This window comes from Erigeron canadensis, chromosome 7 (genome assembly GCF_010389155.1).
Source record: "Erigeron canadensis isolate Cc75 chromosome 7, C_canadensis_v1, whole genome shotgun sequence".
Classification (NCBI taxonomy): Eukaryota; Viridiplantae; Streptophyta; class Magnoliopsida; order Asterales; family Asteraceae; genus Erigeron; species Erigeron canadensis.
Window position 1 is genome coordinate 32793713 of NC_057767.1, and position 24236 is coordinate 32817948.

Here is a 24236-nt window from a genome sequence, read left to right on the forward strand (position 1 = left end):
GGGTGGCCGGTCGTGAGTCATTATCTGGAAATGTATATCGTTCTTATATATATATATACGTTAAAAGGCAACGGTCACGGCAACAATTGGCAGTTTGTATATTATTTTCATGGTTAGTAACTTCTTCCTATTATGTAATGAAATGTTAACCTATTCATAGTATGAAATCATGCGATGAGATGGTGACCGCTCACCAATTCAAACAACTCAGTCAATCCTTTATTTAAAACATACTTTAATTACAAATAAAAAAACCAAAAATGTAATGAAAATGCTAAATTTATCTATACTATATTAATAAACAAAGTGTCATCCTCTTTTTTAACTCTCTACTTTTGAAATACTCAAAATACCCTTAATTTTTAATACAAACCAAACTCACACACTAAATCTACCCAATATATCCTTAAAATATTTTACACCCATATTTATTTAAACTATCTATCTAATTTATTAATTAATTTAAATATTTATATCTAATATCTCTATGATATTCTTAATAAAGTTATATACAAAAGATACATCCCTTAACCATAAAATAACTACACTATCATTTACGTCAATTACTTTTAGATTAATAATCACATCGTTACCACCACTGTCACTAGCATCACCCGTTGCCGCCACCGCCGTCGCATTGTACGGGACCCATCTCGTTAAATTTATATATATTCTTATTTTGAATTGCGTTGATTTTAAAACTTATATATGTTTTTGATTATAACTGCTTAATGTTATATTCTTGAGTAGATTATTGTAACAGCTTTGTAAACTTATTTTGAAAATGTACATCGAATAATAATGTGATTGAACCGTTATTTTTAAACCTACAAGTTTAAAACCGGTTTTAAAACGTTCAATAGATCAACATATAATATTTAATAAAGTCACTTATGGGCTATTAAAGATCTTACAACATAAGCGCATTCCAACCCAAACTCAATATTTAAATTACTCCTCAAGGCATTCTGGAGGAGGGATATGGTACCTATTTTTATCAGTACAATAGTCATAATTCATATACTTCTTTCTAACGTTATCATAACTTTTCTTTTGATGACGGTTTAGTTGCCAATAGTTTTTCTTGTTCCACCAATACTTTGTGGAATAACAGTCTTTATTTGGAATATTTGGATTTGACGGACACCCATCAATATGAAAATCTTGAAAGTGGGCCTGAAATGGTGCATTGGACCAATTGGTTTTAGTTTTACCTCCATCAGTAGCCCAATTAGACCCATCCCATAAGCTTACAATCACTTGCATTGCCCGATGTGGGTATCCAATTACGCCCGTGACTTTTTCGTTCTTGTATACTCTTATTGGTATATCATCGATATAAAACCTGTAATGAAATAGGTAACGGTTGGTTAGGTGATACAGTCAAATCTTTTTTTTTATTATTAGGAGACCAGATATTCAAGTAGTTTATACGCAAAATTGAGTTGGTTGTGGTGTATTGTATGCATAAATGATTCAAATGATAAAAATAAAATATAACTAGTAGAAATAAAACGGGTCCTATTGGTTCGAAATCATCATCATGTAAAGTACATCTCTAGCCTCTTAAATTATGCTACAAGTAATTTAGTTTTTATTAATATTCATTTGTTAAGTTTTTACGAAAAAAAAAAGCAGGCAAAAATTATTTAATTTGTGGTCAACCCAATCAATTTGGACTTAAAATAAAAAATACTTATTTTGAACATTTGACTCGTTTATACCTTCTTTCCCGTTGTTATTAGTTTTTAACAGTAAAGATGAATATTTAAAAGTTAGAGTAGTATGAATTTGAATTTGTCATTAATACCACTATGATATATTTACTAGTCAATACTCAATTTCTGAGCATAGTGAATTTTTCCGATCACTTGCTAGCATTGTTAAGCAAGTTAGTAATCAAGGCTACCTCAAAACAAGTTATACTCTTTCCTTCTATAGTTTCTTTTTATTTCTTTATCTTACAATAATAAGAGGATATGGGTGCTCACACAATTTGGTGTTGATTCCACAAGAATTTGTAGTAATGAAAATCTGAGGTGGGATCAAACCAAAGAAGGGTTCGTTGCTCTCTGCCGCCAAGTCCATTTGCGAAGACATTTGTTTGTAAAACAATGTCTTTGCCTGGCCTGTTTCCCAAGAACTCGAAGTCTAATTCATCATGTACGCCCACATTTGAATTCAACTGCATTTGAATTTGTAGTAGTGAACCAGCATATCAAGAAAAAGAAAAAAAAAAAAAAATTATGTATGTATTGAGAGATTGTTCCAAAATGTAAGCTTCAAAAATCTATATCTATTATAAGTGACACTAGAACCCCATAAGTTGCAAGTTAAGTATCGAGAAACATAATTTTTATGAACGTGTGACTTAGAACCTTCACCCAAAACCTAATTATATCTTTCACACATTGAAAGTTATGAGAATTTTACAAACATTCTAACAAGTGACCAATCCTAGATGTAACTGATTTTTAGTGTACTAAAAATATGATGTCTTTGGACCAAGTCCGTATGGTTTTCATTTTTCTCGAACATTTGCACATCAATTTTTATAATTATCTTTCAAAAATCTTTTAAAAAATAGAACTTGAGAAGATTAAAGTTTCTTTGTGTACATAAAAAGCAGTGACAACACCAGCAGAATCCCTATCAGGTATCTTAATCTTCATTTGAAAGAACCCGGATCCATAATATGCATTTGACGCGAATCCAGACCCTATAAGTATATTTAAAAATTGCACATTAGAAACTTCAAATTATATATGTGCATTTGACATAATAAAATGTTTCCAGGTGATGCATGTAAAATCTTCATATATATAGTTCACCACTATATATTACAAAAGATTATTGTTTTCATCATCAGAGGCTTTAAATTTTAAGCCCTAAATTAAAGTTGTGAATCTTGTCAATTAAAAACTCTATGTGCTTATATACGACTATATCAAAGCTTGATAATTCTACCATTCAAATATATATGAAGTGAAAAGAGATCGAATATGTGGGTATTATCTATCTAAGCATAGGTATAGAACTTATCACACATTAATTTTTTGTTTATTGTATAATGAATAAATGATTGAACTTCAATGTTTTTTATTGATTAATATATTAAAATATGAAAGGTTTTATATTCGAACTTATGTACATAACAACCACATGTTCTTATTCTTTCATATATACCCAAGTTTAGACGCACTTTTAGCTTATTTACTTACAATTTGCCTAAAAGAGAAGGGGTGCTACAATATTGGGACCTTGAGACACTCCTGATTATAATTCTAACTAACAAATATACAAAAATTTCATAGTTATAACAATTAAAAAACCTGAAGATTGGTCTAAAGACAATTGAACTTCTCGTCCATGTTTAAAAAACAAAATACGATCTCTTCCCCATGTTACTTGATAATTTTGATCAAAACTTGCATTTTTTGATATGGCACTAATGTTGAAAAACACTTCAAACAAAATGAGGACCATCATCAAACTTCTTGGACGAAAACCCATTTGATGGGTAGACATAAACCCTTAAAACTTGCTAAGGTGTGTAGGGGGTATGACAATACACATGGGTTTATATAAGCAATTAGTTTATATTCTTCTCACACTCTTCATAAATTATTTTGTTCTAATTTCTCTCATGCCCATAATACATTTACATCATGGGGGGCTAGTTTGGAATTAGTTTGTTGGTTTCAACATTTTTTTCTGTTTACTTATGCTATTTATAGGAAAGCTAATATCAAATACTTATCATTAGAAACATATATTCTTATATAGTCCATTTCTTGACTAGGACATTTGCTTACCCTCTTGCATTTTATTTCAATTTCTTCAAATATATATATACTTTTTGGGAGAACTTATCTAACACGAATAAATATATATTGGTTCATGAGTCACTCCAAAATACATGTAAGCCAAAGACAATCTGTAAGTTATTTGTAAGGTAGAGACACAATGGGGGAAGAGTCATTTGCCTAGTCATAAATTTTTATCATGTATATATGTAAATAAAAAAATCAAATGGTAATTAATAGTATTGTGATCTTATTCTCTTAAAAGAAGAATGTTTGTTGACAATAAAATTGATAACTCATTAGTAAAATTTTTAACCTTAAAAGAGTCTACTTGATCTTAAGTTTTGGGAATTCAAATTTCACTTCCTATATTTATAGAAATAGATTTATTTTTTTATTATTTTTTTGGGGGGGGGGGGGGGGGGGGGGGTCCGATAGTCCCGAGCAGACATGCATGATTCGAGCTTCGCATACTGCCCAATTGGATGTCACTGTGGTGTCTCGAATGCTAACTACTAATTACTAACTTGTTGTTCAAAAAAGAAAAAGAAAAAAGAATTCATTTGGATTCAAGTCTCACTTCTCACATTTGTAGAGATACATTAATAAGAGTTTTTCAAAAGATTTAGGTTTCTTCTCAGACATGTGTGTAACTTAAAAGTTGTTTAGGAATGCCGTTAAAAAAGGTAAGAAGAATTTTGTTGATACGTACGGGGTTTTGCCCCCTCGACGATATAAGTGCGCAATTCTTTCTCTTGACATAATGAATTTCGTTTATTTATAATTAGATAACTAACTACTAATAAATACAATCTATTATTATTTATAAAAATAAAAATAAAAATTGCTTATCAGGTTATGTTAAACGCAGCCTAAGAGTTGTAGTTAAAGTTCATTAAATAGTTGTATATTTATCATAAAATTTAGGGGATTTTTTATTTTTTTTCTAACAACAAAGTTTAAACTACCATTACCTTATTTAAATACACTAAAAAACATCATTGTTAAAGTTTGAACCTTGGTTTTTTTCCCAAGAGGTTAAAGCCCTTGCCCCTACCATCATAGCTAAGTGGTGATGGCTTCAGAGGATACTTTTGATATGAAAAAAATAAAATCATAATTAATGCAATTTAAGGACTTCATTTAAAAATTTTCTTTATATAAAAATACGCAATTTGGAACGATGTTCACATTGTCAAATATAGATAACAAGTTTGGCAATTTCACATAGTAAATTTAGGCACACAACCGATAATAACTATGTCAAATATATAGTTACCAAGTTTGGCAATTTTCACATAGTAAATTTAGGCACACAACCGATAATAACTAACTATGCCCGTTTATCTTTCATCTTGTATTACCACGCTTTTGGTCCATAAGTTATATCTATCATTTCGTCTTCCATTAGTACTCGTTATCAAGAGGTAATCTTTCTCGAAATAGTGAATGTACATGTCATGCATCAAGTATAATAAACTTTAAATAACATAACCCACTTTAAATCTAAGATTTGAAAATTTTTTACATAATTTTTCATTTCCTTTTTAGCACTTACCTTTATTTTGCAACGGCTTCAAAGACCCGTTGGGCCATTGGAACAACTTAATTATCCCTTTTTATGGCTTCATCATATCCAATTCTTTGTCGTCCGTAACTCATATACATCCCATACTCATTACCTCATACAATATCTCCCGCCCTTATCATCTCGCGGATCGTATTATTTATTGGTCATTTCTTATTTTAGAATAACTTAATAGGTTATGCGAACTCATATAGTCATATCATATGTCTTGATATACATTACATATTGTTTTATATCGTTGTCTACATTTAAATTTTAAAACTTTGCAAAAATAACATTAAAATGGCACAATTGATCTGTTCACAAAGAAATTGACCTCCATAACTAAACTTTTGACATTTCTTGTATGAAATAAAACCAGTAGAATATTTACATATTTTGCTACAAACTAAGGAAATAAAGTTGAAGATGGGCCAATAGGCAATAACTTTAATACAAACCCATAAGCCCATTTAATTCCAACCCAACTAATAAATGTTACAGTACTAAATTACTAATTTACCCTTCAACTTTTACCCGACCCACACTCTAGAGGAGGGCCATTAGGGTACCTTATTCTATCAGTACAATAGTTATATTCCATATACTTCTTTTTTACATCCTCACAAGTTTTCAGTAGTTGCGGGTTCAATTGCGAGTAGTTTCCAGTGTTCCACCAATGCTTTTGGGAATAACAGTCTGTGTTTGGATATGTGGGTGGCGACGGGCACCCATCCACGTTAAAATCTTGGAAATGGGCTTGAAATGGTGCGTAGGCATAATTGGCCTTGGTTCGGCCATCGTCAGTTGCCCAACTAGACCCGTCCCAAAGGCTCACAAGCACTTGCATTGATTTATTAGGGAACCCTACGCCTTTTATGTTCTTAAATACCCTTATTGGTGTATCATCCACGAAAAATCTAGTAAATTAAGAACAATAGAAGTTAACTATTTTTGGTCAAACAAAGTTATGTTATGTGTAATTAGTAAAACATATATATTCACTTAAGTTCAATCAATTTTATTAGTTATGACTCGTCATTAAGCCTGCAAATGTGTTCATGCTATAGTAGTCCTCGACTCAATGACACGGTTAATTGCACGATTAGCCTTTTCACGTATGTGAGTTCTTTTAAGCTCGAGTTTGAAACGTTATTCTATATATATATATATATATATATATATATATATATATATATTATATATATATGTTATGTTTCAAGCCTGTTCTTGTCAAACTTTATAAATTAACTTAAATTTACTATAAATGGTTCGTTTTGAAATTTCTATGACTAGAGTTTAATGAACTATTGTATATCAATTGTCTATCAATAAAAATATTTTTTCTTAAACTTATCTTTTCCCTTTTTTATATTGTAAGTTTTCAGAGTTCGATGGTTTTACCCTTTGAAGGGCTAAATCAATTATAAGCAAAGACAAACTTAAAAGAGTTAAAAATGTTAAAAAGTTAAAACAAAGGATTAAATCATTTTTAACCTTTACAAAATAAATTAAAAACATGCATGGTTAATTACTTAGTGATATTGTTAATTAAACCAAGTTAATTAGCAATCAAATTAAAAGTCATTTTTTCTAACTGTTAATTAGTACACCAAATATATCCCTAAACCTAAATTACTCCAAAGACAAAGGTTGAACTTTGGGAGCAATCAAAAGTCATTTGACTCAGAGCAAGAAATTAACTTGGAGTTCAAATAACTGATATATATTTTTTGTGTCAATAAAGGAAAATAGATATATAGGTACTTACACAACTTGATGTTGGTTCCAAAGGAGTTTGTAGTAATGGAAATCAGCACTAGGATCAAACCAAAGAATGACCTTTTGTTCTCTCCCACCAACACCATTTAAGAACACATTTGTTTGCAATTGGATCGGTTTGCCTGGCCTATCTCCCAAGAACTCGAAATCTAACTCATAATGTACGGTCGTATTTAGAAACAACTGCATCAAAACCAAAACTTATATATATTGATTCATCTTAACAAGCAAGTATCTAGCTACTATATATAGAGCATTCGTACGCACATAAAAAGCAGTAACAATGCCAGCGGAATCTTTTCCTGGAACCTTAATTCTCATTTGAAAAACCCCGGATCCAAAATATGATTTTGATGCAAATCCAGCACCTATATATACATAGATTCACAAGTACACATGAGAAAATGGATCATGTATAAGTGCGCATGCATGCAACAAAAAGTATATTTTGTTGTGTACGTTTGGTCTTAAGACAATAGTAAAAGTATATTTTATCTAAGTAAAAGTGTAAGTTAATTGGGATTAACTATTAATTCTTTTAATTAGGCAAAATATTAATATCGTTAAAAAACAAAAAAACAAACCTGAAGATTTATCCAGTGTTAATTGAACCTCCCTCTTTTGATTAAGAAACAAAACATGATTGTTTCCCCAAGTTACGTTATAATTCTCATCAAAGCTTGCATTTCTCGCTGCATCGTTGAGTAAGAAAAATGTTGTTTCGAACAAAGCTATCAACATAGTCTTTGCTATTTGAGAACGATAACCCATCTTATAGTATATGGTTAATTGCATGTCATGAGTAGAAGTCAATTTACAAATGAATATATGGGGTTTATATATATACTACTCCGTATAATTAAGCCATAAGTGTTACTCTTCTAATTAATTAATATTTTCTGCAAGATAATTTGTTTTAATTTCTTTCATGACATAATTTCTTTCATGTTTTACTTAATTAATACAAGATATTTTGTTTTAACCACCCGCCATGCATGCATGGGTAGATAAAGCCAAATAGCCAATAAACTTTGATCCGTAAATACGTTTATGGGTATAATTAAGCTTCGATCATATAGTTAGGTCGCTGATGGGTAATGGATCGATATACATATTGATCTGTTATGGATAAATTCGTCTCGGGAACTTAACCCGTGATGCCCATATGCGTACATATAAACTTTTATTAAAACATGTCAAACCCGCATATCTACTTTTATGTTTATAATCTATAATTTTGATATATGTTTGTAGATATTAATATAGTTCTAAATTTAAAACAAAAAGTTTGTTGAGAAATACGGGGTATCAAAATTGATTCATATATTTTTTTAATAATGATTACATGGATATAATAATTAAAAAAATGTTCAATGTGGCCGTATTTGATTACACGGCCAATTAAGTCCTAGTACATATTCACGTACGTCTACAAGCACGGAAATGAAATTTTTGTTGTAGTTGTCCCAAAGGGGTTGCAAAATAAGAAGTCAAATAAAAGTTTTGTAAAAATGGTAATCCCGGGTTTAAGAAACTATTTTTTATTAGATGTGCATGTCATCATATTGTCATGTTGAATACACATATACTATAGGTACAATCTGTATGCATGGGAAAAAAACAAAAACTTTAGTAATTTATAGGAATTTCGTTATAGAACTTTTGCAAAATAACGAAAGTCAAACACCGGACATAGCCACATTGTCGAAGTATGGTGTCTTAGGCATTTCCTTAAGCTACCTTCATCCTTAACTCTTTCACACCTCTTCCACACTGTTATATCAGCTTTTCTCTCTCTTCATCCATCTTTTCCACAATCACTCCCTATAACCCCTCTTCCACACCTCTTCTATACTTTTTATTTATTTTATTTTATATTTACACAAAAATTAAAAACTATTTAATTTTATTAATAATAAAACATTACAACTAAATTTTAAAAAAAAAAACATTACAATTAAACATTACAACTATAAAAAACACATAACACACTTAAAAATAAAACATTGCAACGAAAAATAAAACATTACGATTATAAAAAAAAAAAAACTACTCGTCGTCGGCGGTTTGGTCGTCCTCCTCCGGGATGTGGCTAGGACCCGCCTGTCCCACCGGTGCATAAAACGAACTACCGTAATTCTCTTGCAAGTATTGACGATATCTCATATGTGCTTCAAAGTCGGTTTGTGACAAGCCCGTCGGAATTGGTCTCGCCAAAACCTTCATGGCATCTCTAATCTCGGCCCGTCGCAAGGCTTCTTTTTATTCTTGAAGATAAGAACTAACGAGCTGAGCCGTTTCAGAACCCGAAGATCGGCCCGATGTGGCATCGGATGAACTAGACAACCTGCGGCCAACATTACGATCTGGTGGTCGCCAAATGGGGTCTGACCCAAATAAGGCCTCAAATGGGACCGGGGTGGGGGTGGGAATAGGAGTGGGAATGGGGTTCTCGCCTAATGGAACATCATCGGCGGTCAAATCTACCGCCGGAGCTTGTCAACGACTCGTGGCCTCATTTTCATTTCAAAAGTTGGACAAGGTTTTAAGAAGGTCACAGCAACTTTGGTAATGCCAATATTTCTCCCCTGTTTGTTTCTTGTACAGTTTCACAGCCGCATCCACCACCTGTTGCTCATCCGCCCCACTTTGTCGGTCGTGTTCGCTAACCTTCTTCAACGCCGCACCAAATGCCTTAACACCTTTTTTAATCTTGTTCTATTTACCGTGTATTTGGCTCTTCATACGTGTTGCGTGTAGTGTTTCGTTGTTAAACATCTCCACCACTTTTTTCCAAAAAGTACCCTCCGTCTGACTATTACCCACCACCGGGTCCTGCGACCAATGCACCCAACACCTTGCCAACAACAGTGTATCATCATTTTCCCAGTTCCTTTTCTCTCTCGGTTTTGAGGCGCGTCTCTTCCCACGACCCACCTCCACAACTTCATCTTCTTCTTCTTCATCATCATCGGCAGACGCGACACTATCTTTGTCGGGGACATTTTCATTGATAATCAATGGCGGTTGTGACGTTCTTGGTCTTTGTTGTTGTTGGTGATAGTCGAACGCCATTTGAGCTTGCATTTGAGCTTGAATTTGGGCTTGCATTAACGCCAAACATTGAGACTCGATCCAATTTTGACCCATAACTGGATTGTAACCAATTTGATTGTAATACGCTTGAGAATATGGGTTAACGAGGCAAGGGGGTGAAGGACCCATTGGGGTCGGGTTGGATGAGCCTGAAGCATGACTTGTTTGGCCTTGGTTAGTTGACGACATAGCCGGCATAGCCAGCATCAGGGGCATACCCGACATTGGGTTTTCTAGAAAGTGATTCCACATGTCGTTAATTTGGTTTTCGTTGTTGTTTGACATGGTTTAGAGATGGAGTGGGAGTGAAAGATTTTGTTGGTATTGTGAAGAAATAATGAAATGAGTTGTGAAGAAATGGAAAGTGGTGAAGAAGAAAATGTGAGAAGGTAGTATATATAGATGAAAAATGGGGAAAAAAAAAGAAAACAAACTAGCCATTTGTTTTGAAAAAATTTTGAAAAAAATCATTTTTTTTGTTTACGTTGCAATGGGTCCCCCACACACGCTCCTCCCTTCGTCTATACTCATCGACCGAACGAAATGGTTTAAACGAAGCAGCTGTCGACGACCTTACTCCTTAAGCTAGCATCATCGACGAACTCATCGACGAGTGGTCGACGATCGCTTAGTGAATGGCCTTAGACACCATTTTTGGCCTACATGGTGATGCTAGCTGACCCAGGAAAGATATTGAACTTCATTTGTGTAAGTGATGAGTTCGTGTGCAAGAACGTGTCTAATCGATGATGGGGCTAAAGTCCAGTGTTGTCTTGTTATGTAAAATTTTTAAGTGAAATTCTTAGGAACACTAAAGTTTTTGTTTTTTTGTTCTATATGTACGTATGTTTCAATTTTTAATATATTTATAAGGTGATGGTGTAAGAAGATCATTGTTTTGTTTTTTTTTAACAAAAAGGCTTACTTTATTGCTCCAAAGAAAAAATAACAGATACAAAGTACAATAAAAAACATCAAGCCAGAAGCTAGATGTATACACTCACGTTACATAAAGTTCCACTGCAATTACATTAAGTCCACCTATATACCAATCCCCCAAAGAGAACCCGTCCATACTAGCTCGATACTTGATCCAGAAAAACGAATCTTCTTTTATCTCTTTCACCGTATCGCTTATCGATTTCTTTCCATTCCGAAAAACTTTATCATTTCTGTACTCCCAAAATTTTCCACATACTTGCCATAATTATATCTTGTATGGTCTTCCTAATTTTTCTTGTACTAGGCAAACTCAATGACACCTTTAGCAACTCAATCACGGATAAGAAGTTATTCAAAGAAAGGACATTCGTTCACACACTAACTTCCCACCATACAGCTTTTGCAAATAAACAAGTAACAAGGACATGATCAGCAGACTCAACTGAATTATCACAACATGGACATCTAGAGTTGCGAAACATCAAACCTCGTTTTGCTAGTTGGTCCCCTATGACTATTCTTCCTCGAGGAGCATGCCAAATCATCATGTTAATCTTTAGGGGAACCCAATTACACCAGTTCATATGGAATTGTGGTAGAAGAGAGTTATTGTTGCCAATATCATCTTTTACAATCGTGATCTCCTGTACTAGTGCCCCTCCCGACTCCCAACCCCACTCATCTGGCTTTTCTAGGATGGTAAAAGAATTCAAAAGTTGTTGCAGCTGAGTAATTTCGTTTCTCATACCTTGAATGGTCGGATAATCTTCCACATCCCAATGCCACACCACTTTGCCGTTTATTCTAGAATAACTATCGAATATAGTAGTCTATTTAAAACTAGATATCTTGTATATGTTTGGAAAAACCTCCTTTAGCGGATGGTTTGTGACCCATCTGTCTCCCCATAAAGAAATTGAACCTCTACAACCCACTTTGCATTTCACTTTTGTGTTAACATCTAGATTAAATCTTGTAAAATCTTTTTCAACACCTTTTATGTTTCTCCAAACCCCACTAAAGCTTTTAACCGCCGGTATTAGTCCACCACTTTTGCTTCCCCCATGAATTGCCTCGATTATTTTTACCTACAATTGATCCTTCTCCATTCTCCACCTCCACCACCACTTTATTAGTAACGCTAGATTTTTTCCCTTAATCCCCCAACACCTAATCCGCCCAACTTTTTAGATACCACGACTCTTTCCCAAGCTATCCATCTGGTTCTTCTTGAGTTATTAGAGCCACCCCATAGGAACCTCCTCCTTATACCCTCTAAAGCTTTCAAAACTTTGATAGGAGCTTTGTACAATGACATGAAATAAACGGGAAGGTTAGCAATTACCGTTTTAACTAATAACACTCTTCCAGCAAATGACAGATACCATGCTTTCCAGGATGATAAACGGGCATTAAACCGATCAACAATAGGCTTCCATGTAGCTTCCCTATTCATTGAAGCTCCCACCCACAAATCCAAGTAAGGAAATGGCAACTCCCCAACAAAGCATCGAATTTCTCTGGCAATCTCCACTAGCTGCTGATGGTTAGTACCGACACCAAAAAGATTGCTTTTGGACAGATTCACTATTAAACATAAAACCATATAAAAACATCGCAATATGCGATTAAGGTTAATAAAATTTTCTATAGATTTTCCCCCCAAGAATACAACATCATCGTCATAGAATAGGTGATAGACTATCGGACCATTTCTAGGCATTTTCACACCTCTAAATAGACCACCAGAGACCGCCTTAGTCATCATTACATGCAAACTTTCCATACATAGAACAAATAAAAATGGTGATAAAGGGTCGCCTCTCCATAGGTACATAGGTAGACGGTGAACCATTAACCAACACCTTTATGCCTCCGGCGAACAGCATGCTCATGATCCAACATTTCCATCTCGAAGGAAATCCCATATTGTGTAAAGTAGTAATGACAAACTTCCAACTAACTGAATCATATGCCTTATCCAAGTCAACTTTAAATAACACCATTTCATTGTGCTTTCTTTTTGCCCACGAAACTATCTCATTAAGGATAAGGGGACTGTCAACTATGTTTCTGCCTTTCAGAAAAGCAGATTGAGAATGAGATACAAGGTCACCGATAACTTTTACTAATCTGTTAGCCAACACCTTGGATATTATTTTTTGCACCACTCCTATTAGCGAGATAGGCCTATAATCGTTATGGATTTTAGGGTCTATCTTTTTGGGAATCAAAGAAATGAAGGCCACACCCGCCTCTTTAGGAATTGCACCATGAACAAAGAATTTATCCATAACCTCACCAATAAATGATGAACAACTTTTAATTTATATAGTTATAAAAAGACCAAGAAATCAAGCTTGGCTAGGTATGACATGATCAACCCAATTAATAACAATTTTTTAGATTTTAGCGAGTTTCATCTATAGACCTTTATAAAAGTTGTTTAGGGGGAAGGGAGTGGTGAAGGGCTATATCGTGAAATGCTCAACCCTTTGGGGGAACACCGCCGCCATCTATGCGGGTTGAAGAGGGGTTGGAGCTCGACGAGTAAAAAGCTGGCTGCGGGCTGGATGGATTGTTACCGTTGGGGAGCGTGGGAATGCGTGGGAAGATGGGTCCAGCTGGGATTTGACCGTTTGATGCTTTAAAAAAAAAAATTCCCCTATCTATTAGTCGTTGCTGGTAAAAAAAAATACCTCCTAATTTTATCTATAAATACCTCCTAAATAATCAAACATATTTCATATAATCATTTCATATATATCATTTCATATACAAAAACATTTCATACGATCATCCATGGATCCAAGGAGGGGGGAAAATGTTAGCGGGTCACGAGCACCGGAACGAGGCAACTTTCGTCTACCGCGAAGAGTAGCACCGGCTCAATATCAACCTCAATAAGTCGACCCCTCACAATACTATATTCCCGATCCACCACCGACTACCCAACCTCAATATCATTATGCCTCACAATCTCAAACAGCGTATTTTCCTCCTCCACTTCGCGCAATGCATCCTCCTCCCCCTCATGCAATGAATCCTCCTCCCTCTCGCGCAATGAATCCTCCTCCCCCTCCCCACGACCAAGATTATGAGTGGCACCAAACGGTCGAGATTGATTTTGGAGTCCTTCAATCCGTTTGATACCTACCAAACACCGACTCCCCTCCCCACCGACGATGATGATGAGTCCATTCTTGATACACAAGAAGATCAACTAGGTATAAAACTATGTTTCTATACTTTATATATATACGTTTATTTATTATGTTTATTAGTTACATGTTATTATTAATATACTTTATTTATTTATACGTTTATTTATTACGTTTATTAGTTACATGTTATTAATAATATTATATATATATATATATATATATATATATATATATGTTTATTTATTATTTACATGTTATTTATTTATATTATTAGTCAAAGAAGTTGTACCAAAAAAAAGTTTCCAAAGCGGGCTGAAAAAACAACAGGGATGCACGAAAAAGAGGTAGCGTTGGCAAAAGCGTGGATTCATATTTCAACACATAAACAAGTCGGTAATGAACAAGGACGGGATAAGTTTTGGGGCCGAATCTTGGAGCATTTCTCGAAGGAGTTGGGTGGTACAATTCGATCTAAGGATAGCCTCAACACCAAGTGGGACACAATGAATAATGCAATAACAACGTTCAACAGATGTTACATCCAAGCGGTATTTGTATACTTTATTTAAGTTTATTTATGTTGTTAATATATTTATATACTTTATTTACGTTTATTTATGTTGTTAATATAGTTATATACTTTATTTACGTTTATTTATGTTGTTAATATATTTATGTTATTTATATAATTTACTTATGTTTATTTATGTTGTTAATGGTAGGACGGTGTAAGGAATGTGGATGTGATGATATAAATGTGATAACTGAAGCGTTGAAGGACTACAAAACAAGAACCGGTAAGGAGTTCAGCCATATTGGAGCTTAGTTGGAAGGTTGTGAAATTAAGACGAAGCAAAGTGGAAGGAAACAGTTCAAGTTGGGCAAACATCTTCGGCCCATTCGGATAAGCGAAGAAAGTCATGAGAGGGAGGCAATTATGAGTCGTCTAGTAACAATGACGATGTCACTGTGTTGCCGGATTTGAACGAGTCATGCACTCCTAGTAGTCGGCCAAGAAAGGGCCGAAAAAATGTTAAGTGTGCGTCGTCATCAAAGGGAGATGGTTTTACGGCTTTTACGGAGGAGTATGCGGAAAAGAAAAAATAAAATATAGAGGAAGCCAATATGAATAAGCAAGCACTGTTGGACTTACAACTCGAGCATCAAACTAACAAGAGCATGAGGAGTGATTACAAGTTTTTCAACACCCCACACGCACACGTCACCGACCCAACCGGTTGAGCAAAAACGTTCGATTGCGGTGAAGTATGGATGGGAGTTTAATGAGTGATTTTTATGTTTTTAATCTATCTACTTAGTTATCGTTTATTTTCATGTGTCGAACGTTTTTTATTTTTATTTGTTTAAGTATGTAATGAACTTTGTTTAATTTTAGTATGTATGGTTTATGTTTTATTTATATTGTTTCGTTTAAAAAATGTTTGATTAAATTAAATGAAAAAGAAAAACATTAAAATTTGGGAGGGTTCAGAAGGTGATGGATGTCATGGAAAATGGTTGAGAGTTGAAAAGGAAAAATGAGTTAGATGTGTTTGATTGGTGGGATTTGGGATGGTTGAAAAATAACACTGCATGACTCCCTTCCCCCTTACCCCCTACAAATATAAAGTGTTACTAAATGTTACATATGAAAGTACTAAATTGCCCTTATTAAAAAACCCACTATAGAAAGAGTTTTTATAAATTACCAAATTTGTCTTTAATGAAATAATTAACACCCTAAACTCTTACTGTATTTTAATAATTAACACTTTAAGCCCTTTACATCAACCTATATTACTTGACACCACCACCACCAATAATACCATCACCGACACCACTAGACCGCCGTCTCCGCCACCGCCGCCGCATTGCGTGGTTACCATGCTCGTATAAGATAACATACATATTGTGAAATCAAAGCGAAGAACATGTATTTTATCTCGATTATATTAATAATAAAAAGATAACAGGGGTTTATAGTTACAATTTTGGAGTATATTGGCCTCCTAGGCTCCTAGTAATTAGAGTAATGCAAGGAAACTAATACACTCTAAGTACTATTTAACAAATACTAACTCCGTATCATACAAAGAATAAATTAAAAATACGTTGTTTCTTTAAAAACTCTAACAAATGATGTTATTACGCATTTGAATAGAATTACTATTTATCGTTAATTATTAGGGAAAATGATATATGATGTTAACATTATCTTTGTTTGATGATGTTCATTCACATACCTACTAACATCAGTTTTTACACATATTAAAAAGCCCTTCATAAATTTTATGATTTGTGAGAGTAACATCATGTTAGATGATATTATCCAACATACATTAGGCAAATATTGTTAGTGTTTGGCGGTTTTGGTATTTCAAAATAAGTTTGGCACAAGACAAATTATTACTTCTATTAATAACCGTTAAAATGAATAGTTATTTGAGAAATTAAAGAACGAATAGTCCTACCTTTTTCTTGCAACCAATGAAAGTTTGAATTTTACCATACCACGACGATTCGTCATGATTGACACGTCATAGATTAGCGAATAATATGGATGATTGACACATATCTTCATCCAACTACTTTGGTGATCTACATCGACTATTTACAACCGACTAACCTCTATGGCTCTATTACGACTCATCCACAACCATTAATACTCCACGCATATCTAACCTCCATTACGACTCATATGTAATCCACCCACAATTAACCGTTACTATTGTACATCCATAAGAAAATCAAACTTTTTCAACAATATTATCGTGGGTATTTGTAACAATTTATATAACTATAGTTTGTACAAAGCATGATTTATTCACTAAAAACTACCAACCCCCTAGCTAAAGTCGTGAATACAAATTTATTGTGATAATAATAGTTTGTCAAAATTAAATTGTTTAATGTATCTAGCTTGTAGAAAAATGATCATAATTTGTACAACATAAAGTGAAAGAAAAAAGACTAGTCTATTGGATATATAGCTAATAGCTGTATGCATGTATATATGTATTTTGTTTTTAAAAAATAGTACAAAACAAGTGTTCAGAAAAAAGGGGAGCAACAGTGACAGGGATGGAACCGGCGGTTTCCCCCATTTACACACATTCCGACATATAAACCCAACTTCCTATATTCCTTCTTCACACTTTCAACTGTTTGTCTGTATTTTTTTTTATTTTTTTTTTGATCATATTTCTATTTATTATCCATTTAACCCATCATTTGTATTATCTTTCATTTATTAAATACCTGAAGCACAAGTGCACAAAGTGGACTTACCACTTGATATGCATATACATATCTATATATCTGTTTGGACTTATTTTGCTCAAAAATGAACTGCAACAATAATGACAAGTTAGTGAAACTATTACTACTATACCCTGTTACTTTTTTTTTTCTTAATGAGTTTATGTTGTGTTGTTATGTGTTACTTTGAAGAAAATGTGGATATTATTTTACTTATTTATTATTATCTCATTTTTTATTTATTTTTGGTTAGGGGGGTTTGAATATGAAGGATTTTGTGACATGGGTGTTACTTTATTTAATGAATCTTGATAGGATCTGTATCTATATTTATATTTGTAACTTATGTTTGTAGATGCATTTCTTTGAGAAGTGATGTGATTTCTAAGAAAAATGTGCTATTTTTAGAGGGGTGATTAGGGCATTGTAATGAGGGATCTAGAAGACTAGGACTTAGGATTTTGCTTAATGCTAACCTTAGTGATTTTACTATATTAGTAGTATAGTTGGAAGATGATTAGCTTGGGAGGTTGATTTTGGACTAAATGTTAAGTTACTTGTTATTTATCGAGTTTCTAGATAATATCCATGTCTTGCCCTTTGAGAGGCCCCACCGGCTTGTCTTAATGCCAACATGGAAGAGGTGCATTGTGGAGTCTACATATTTAGAGACATCCGGTCAGGATTTGAATCCATAACGGCATGACCCGCAACCTTATGTTGCATGTCCCCCACCACTAGGCTACTATTGATGACAAAGTCAATGTTAATGATGTTTTTTTGGGTCCAAGCTGTAATGATTTTCGTTATTATTAGTTATCGGGCATCGTGTTTTCTTCAGGTTACCATGCTAGCCAAGTGAATAAATGTGTTTGGCAATTGTTATACGAGTATCATGGTTGGTGGTTACAACTTACAACTTCGTCTCAAATCAACATCATGTAGATCAAACCTTATATGCATAGATACTTTTTCTAAATTTGTTGTTAGCCAATCATTTATAGTTTTAGCTTAAAGCCTCAAACTAAGGGGTTCTTGTGCTTAATAAGATTATTGGATACTTTCTTGTGTTATTCTTTTCTTTTAGCGTCTTTTTGTTATCCAGCGTCTCTATGTTTTGTGTGTATAGTTACGCCTAATTCAGAAGTTGCTATGATTGATTGCTTAACGAGTGTTTTTGAACAATGTTAAAATACAATTCTTGTTGATCATTATTTTTCCTTGTTGAATTTCAGCGCTGAAATGTGGGATTGGCAAGGTGAAGATTATTGTTTACAAACAAGTGAGACTCCACATTCAATTTCTTTCCTCATTAACATGATTCATTAATAAGATTAGAATCAATCACTTGTGGATACTGCTTAAGCCGTTGACATTTATTAATATCGTTCTGTTTACACTGGCTGTAAGCAGATGCTTATGAAAATGTAGATGATCTTTCTTCCATGTTTGATGAAACTACACCAGCAAAGTCCTTTGAGGATGTCGCGTATCAAGTTACTGAAAATGGTAATCCACATATTTAAGCGAAAGAACATACATTTTTGGTTTGCGAAAGAACATACATTTTTGGTTTAGAGTTAATATGAATACCAGACATCTAATGCAAGGAACAAAATTGCAGAAAATATAGATAAAGGAACCGAGCGATGTAGAGAGACCTATTCACAAGTCAAGAGGAGACGTATGCTTCATTTTGACAATGAAGATTTGGATGTGGATATCATTTCACTTTGCGATGATGACTACTCATCCATATATCTGAAATCCAAGGTTAAACATGTCTGTTACAAATTTTTATCATAAGTTTAGTGAAATTATCTATGTTTCTTCAGGGAGGCTTTGAATCTGCATTACTGTTCACATATTAGAAGCTACTATAAAATCTTTCCATTTTTTAATTTAACAAACTTGGCCAAAAAACCACTGGTTAATAGCCTAGTGACCAGCCGTCCCCAACTAAGCCGGGCCCCACCATGTTTACCCCTATTGGATGCATAGGGCGCAAGTTCGAATCTCTCTGCCTGCAAGCATGAGGAATTATTCTCGTTGTGGTGGTATTTGGTGGAGGGGTTTCACAGGGATACGGGTTGTGCGACCTGCACATATCGGAACCAATAGCGGTTCCGGGGATCGGGTGTTCCCTCCAATTTACACCTTTTGGAACTTGGCCAAAAACATTATAAATAGTGAATATTCAGCTGTATAGAAGAGAAGAGTAAGCTAATTGGTATAATAGAAGTACATGCATAGTTGTTTCTTATTTTGTGAATTTTAACTGTGTAATGTGCTTAACCACTCTTTTTCTTATATGATCAGGAGAGGGAAGCTTGTTTGGATGGAGCTTTATCTGAAATGGATGAATGGGTCGCTGGATTCGCAGGTTTGACTCTTCTAAGAACATGAAATGAAATGAACGGGTGTTAGGATGTACGCTTTGTAACTCCTTAGTGGACTGTTGCGGTTCGAAACCACGATAATCAACATCTAATGTTAGGATTATAATCTTGAACCGTTCTAGTGTTTGGATTAATGACTTCTTTTTTTGAATATCTTTGATTCAGGAGTCAATCAGTTTCATACTAGCTGCAACAAAAACAAAAGCACTCTTTTGACTATCTTATCCATTGTGTTTTCAAATAATATAATCTGTCCCCACGATGGTAATCTAATGGTGGGGGACATGCAGCATAAAAGCGGGGTCAGTGGTGTAAATCCCACTCCATTTCCCTTTAATCATAATTTTACGTGATTAACCTTACCTTGTGTTGGCCGCAGGATCAGTATGGGGGGCCAGTTATGGGTCGGTTATCCATTATTATTACAACTTTTTAAAGCAGAAGCACATCTGAACACTAAGTCAGTATCTTCCAAAACCCATTATAAAATGTCTTATTATCTGATTCAAATGATTCGATATCACATAATGACTATCAAAAGTCAAAACACATATTCAAGCGCACGCCCATTATTGTGTCTTAGATGTTTGTTATCTAAAATTTGTAGACTCATTACTACCGTGTTTCAAAGTCCTGATATGATTGTTATTAACTTATTATGGGCAACTATCACATTGTTTTCCAGATGAAACTTCTGCATGTGGATCTGGTTACGACGGTTTAGATCAGTCTTCGGAGGGGTGGATAGCTGATTGTCTGATAGATGATACAGATATGCATATAAGCGATGATGAAATGTATGTTTCTTCTAACTTGTGGTTAATTTATAAGATCAACTATCTAAAACATTTGGCTTAATTTTAACATGTTCAAATCAGGAATCCGTCTGGATCCGCTGCTACTCAGACTGATCTTACAGGTTAATAAACTTTTTAATACTGAGTATTTAAAAAAAATTAATAGTATTTGAACTTCTTTCTTTCTTTTTCTTTTTCTATTTTTTGTATAATTGGTTAGTTTCGCTGTCTTACTATATGATGTAATGACTGTAGAATCAAATTATCTGCAACTAGAGAATGAGGGTTGTACTGGTCGAGAGCATCCCACTCCTACTCGTCGAAATATCACCTTTAAAGGTTTGTCTCTTTCCTTAAGTTTCCCATTTTCCTTTTATGATCTATCCAATTAATACCCTTTTTTTGTAATTGAGCTAATTTCTTTTTAAATCAAAATCGAGCTAATTGGCATCTAAATATCGAATATTATCCTACCATTAGCTCTGTCAAAATAAAAGAAACTAGTACTTTTTTCTGGATGCCACTCAGTTTTATATAAGATTAAAATTTCGAATCAGGATTTTGTAGAGCATGATCAAATAAGGTTCAACATGTCTTCCGGTTTTCATGTTTTTATTCTTAAAAGGTCCAGAGGTGGCAATATTGACCCGGTTATGAGTAATTATCGAGGGTAAATGGATTGAAATAGTTAGATACTTCTCTAATGGTTCACATGGTAAAATGGCTAAACATAAAAAGACTTAGCTACGATAACAAAGTTTAAATGGGTTGAAGTTTCCCATATTGTATATAAAATGTCCATTAAACACCAGAAACTATATTATTTTGTGTAATACTGTAGCTTTGTAATGATATTAACGCATTAATTATTTGGCAACTTCAATTAACAAAATACAAAAAAAGATACGTGGAAGGAACCAACCCGATTGTCACCCATTGCCCAATTTGCCCCTGACATCCTTTTTGCTACCTCTAACTCATACTCTGGGATTCCCACCAAAAGCAAAGTTATGTTTAAAGCGTCATTAGTATAAGCCCTTTAAGTGTTCTGGTCTTTTGACTCAACGCGGTTAGGCTTGATCAATCTCGACTTCTCGTGATGTTCAGGGAAGAAGTCCTTCATTAAGCCACCAAGACAAGTGGCGTCATCGGTTGTCCTTCCATTTGCATTTATAAAACCATTTGGTATGCAAGGAGCCGTGACCCTAAAAGACATAAACCAAAAGATACTTGCTCCACCACCACCAAAATCCAAGAAAACCAGTGATAATCCTACAAAGTCATACCCTACGTCAGCTTTCTCAGGCAAACCCGTTGTTGGTAAAACCAAGATTCATACTGAAGGTGGAAAAGGCAGCATTACAATCATGCGAACCAGAGGGTGAGCTAGTAAGTGCTTCGGTTCCTTATAACTCATCTATTTTTGTGGATTATTGCTCTATTGTTCATAGAGCTACCGTTTGTATTAGTAAAAACTGAGAACGAAAAATAGGGACTTTAAAGGTAAAGGGAAGCATTTGATGGCGATAACTGATAACCGAGTTATCAAATTTTGCAAAGTGTTTTGATCTTCATGGAGTGCTTTTAGGTGGGCAGATTCCTGTTGTATTATATCCTTGAATTTGGCTGGAATCTATTAGGATCTTTATGATCTAGAGATCCTTCTAAATCTTTTGTATCTAGAATTAAAGTTATGTATTCCTTAATGGTGTGTCTATATGTTACGTTATTTTGTTGCTTCTATGTTTCTTTCCTTTGTTGAAATCCACCTAGAGTTATGTTTTTCTTTTTAAAATTACTTTTTTTGACTGTTATGGAAGGTGGTCTAGTTATTCATTTTGAGAGTTTTTGACATTTGTAATGTATGTTGATGAAAAGGACAAGGAGATATGTGTCTTAGGAAAGGTTTCTGGGGCTACCCCGTGTTTGATTAAACAAAAAATAGTGCATGCAGTTGCGAAAAAAGTGAAATGTGTTATTACCTGAATCATTTGTACCTCATCATGTATGTTTAATGTGATTATAGCGACACCGAAGCTACAATAATTAGTTTTAAGTATTTAGCTTCTTAGATAGGACATGTCAAGGAATTGCATTTTTTGTTAACAACCCGGTCGTAGTTAGGACAGAACCTGGACTTGATCAAGACCGGACCCTCTAATCTCGAGCTCAATTGAGACTTGTCCCAAATAGTTCGCATGTTTAGGGTCAATTCTATATTAGGGTCAGCGTAGTTAAAGGAATGGGCCATCTTAGGACCATCTCTTTGAAATTCAGTGGTTTTGGATTCCTTCTATGCTAGTAGGTACTGCAAAGGTAAAAAAGAAAAGGTGAAAAGAAGTTTTGAATTGATACATCTTGTCTGTTTCTTGGATGTATGATGGACCAAGGCCATCATAAAAGCTTACTATGTCTTTACAAGAATACGAGTATTTAATACAGTAGGTACGTAATGTACAATTTTTACTGCAATAAAGTCCAAACTATTACACCATTAGACATATACGAGTAATAATTTGATATTGTTATTACTATACTAGCATGGTATCCGCGCGTTGCGGCGGGATGCGGCGCGGTTACCATGGTAAAGGCTTCTCATGTCGTAATTTACAAATAAAAATAAGCGTGGACAATCAATTAAACAATAGCATACGATGGATAACATAGTTGCAACAACGACCAATGTTAATCTAAAAATAGATAGAATTAAACATATATCTAACAAATATCTGAATACGCAACTTGCAACTTAGATGTAAAATTAAATATGTATTGAAAAACTCGTGCAGAACTCGGATCTTTTTTTAGTAACATAACCAGCTCAACTCAACACAATGCGGATGAATAATATCATTGAAAAGACAAATCAAAATTCACATTATTTAGTCGAAATGAAAAGACTATGAGTTAGTTAAAAAACAATAATTCCAAATGTAAAGTTTAAAAGGAACTACATATAGAAATTACGCATCGTGTAATACTTCTCTGTACACTACATTTGCCGATGAAGAAGCGTCAGTAGATGAAGGTGTTAGCCATTTGAAGATACAACGAAAAGATCGAAAGGTTTGTTGATAGAATGATGGTATGAAAGTTTTGTATGGAATGAAATGTATTTATATACAACTCAAATAAATCATGACATTTTAATTATGGAAATTATTATGAAATAATCGTAAGATTGTTACAAAAGTTTGAAAATAAGTTTGAAAGTATGTGTTGATGGTGGTGACGTGGGATTAATTAATAGTTATGGAAAGTTTTAATGGATAAGAATGAATTGTGGTAAGAATGAACGAGCATGGTACCCGCGTAATGCGGCGACAGTAATGGAGAATGCGGTTTGCTTTATTAGGGATTTTGAGTAGTTACGTAAAGAAAAAACAAAACAAAAAAGTCCAAGGGCAAATAAGGTATTTCAAAGA

At 34.0% G+C, this 24236-nt stretch overlaps 4 protein-coding genes across 4 annotated transcripts; 1 reads left to right on the forward strand and 3 right to left on the reverse strand.

Moving 5' to 3' along the window:
- Positions 1–951: 951 nt before the first annotated feature.
- Positions 952–3684, reverse strand: LOC122609344 (xyloglucan endotransglucosylase/hydrolase protein 2-like). The gene is made up of 4 exons (XM_043782395.1): positions 3333–3684; positions 2619–2719; positions 1992–2185; positions 952–1345 (listed from the first exon to the last, which is right to left on the reverse strand). The coding sequence occupies exons 1-4, from the start codon at positions 3526–3528 to the stop codon at positions 952–954; spliced, it is 885 nt and encodes a 294-aa protein (XP_043638330.1). The 5' UTR covers positions 3529–3684.
- A 2215-nt stretch (positions 3685–5899) lies between these two features.
- Positions 5900–7926, reverse strand: LOC122609345 (xyloglucan endotransglucosylase/hydrolase protein 2-like). The gene is made up of 4 exons (XM_043782396.1): positions 7740–7926; positions 7423–7523; positions 7145–7338; positions 5900–6293 (listed from the first exon to the last, which is right to left on the reverse strand). The coding sequence occupies exons 1-4, from the start codon at positions 7924–7926 to the stop codon at positions 5900–5902; spliced, it is 876 nt and encodes a 291-aa protein (XP_043638331.1).
- A 1947-nt stretch (positions 7927–9873) lies between these two features.
- On the reverse strand, positions 9874–10536 carry LOC122609346 (glutathione S-transferase T3-like). Its single transcript, XM_043782397.1, has one exon. The coding sequence runs from the start codon at positions 10534–10536 to the stop codon at positions 9874–9876; it is 663 nt and encodes a 220-aa protein (XP_043638332.1).
- Positions 10537–17417: 6881 nt separating this feature from the next.
- Positions 17418–22606, forward strand: LOC122608348 (protein XRI1-like). Its single transcript, XM_043781443.1, has 9 exons — positions 17418–17723; positions 18851–18897; positions 19029–19124; positions 19240–19388; positions 19935–19998; positions 20700–20811; positions 20893–20933; positions 21067–21150; positions 21919–22606. The coding sequence occupies exons 1-9, from the start codon at positions 17701–17703 to the stop codon at positions 22194–22196; spliced, it is 894 nt and encodes a 297-aa protein (XP_043637378.1). The 5' UTR covers positions 17418–17700; the 3' UTR covers positions 22197–22606.
- Positions 22607–24236: the final 1630 nt, after the last annotated feature.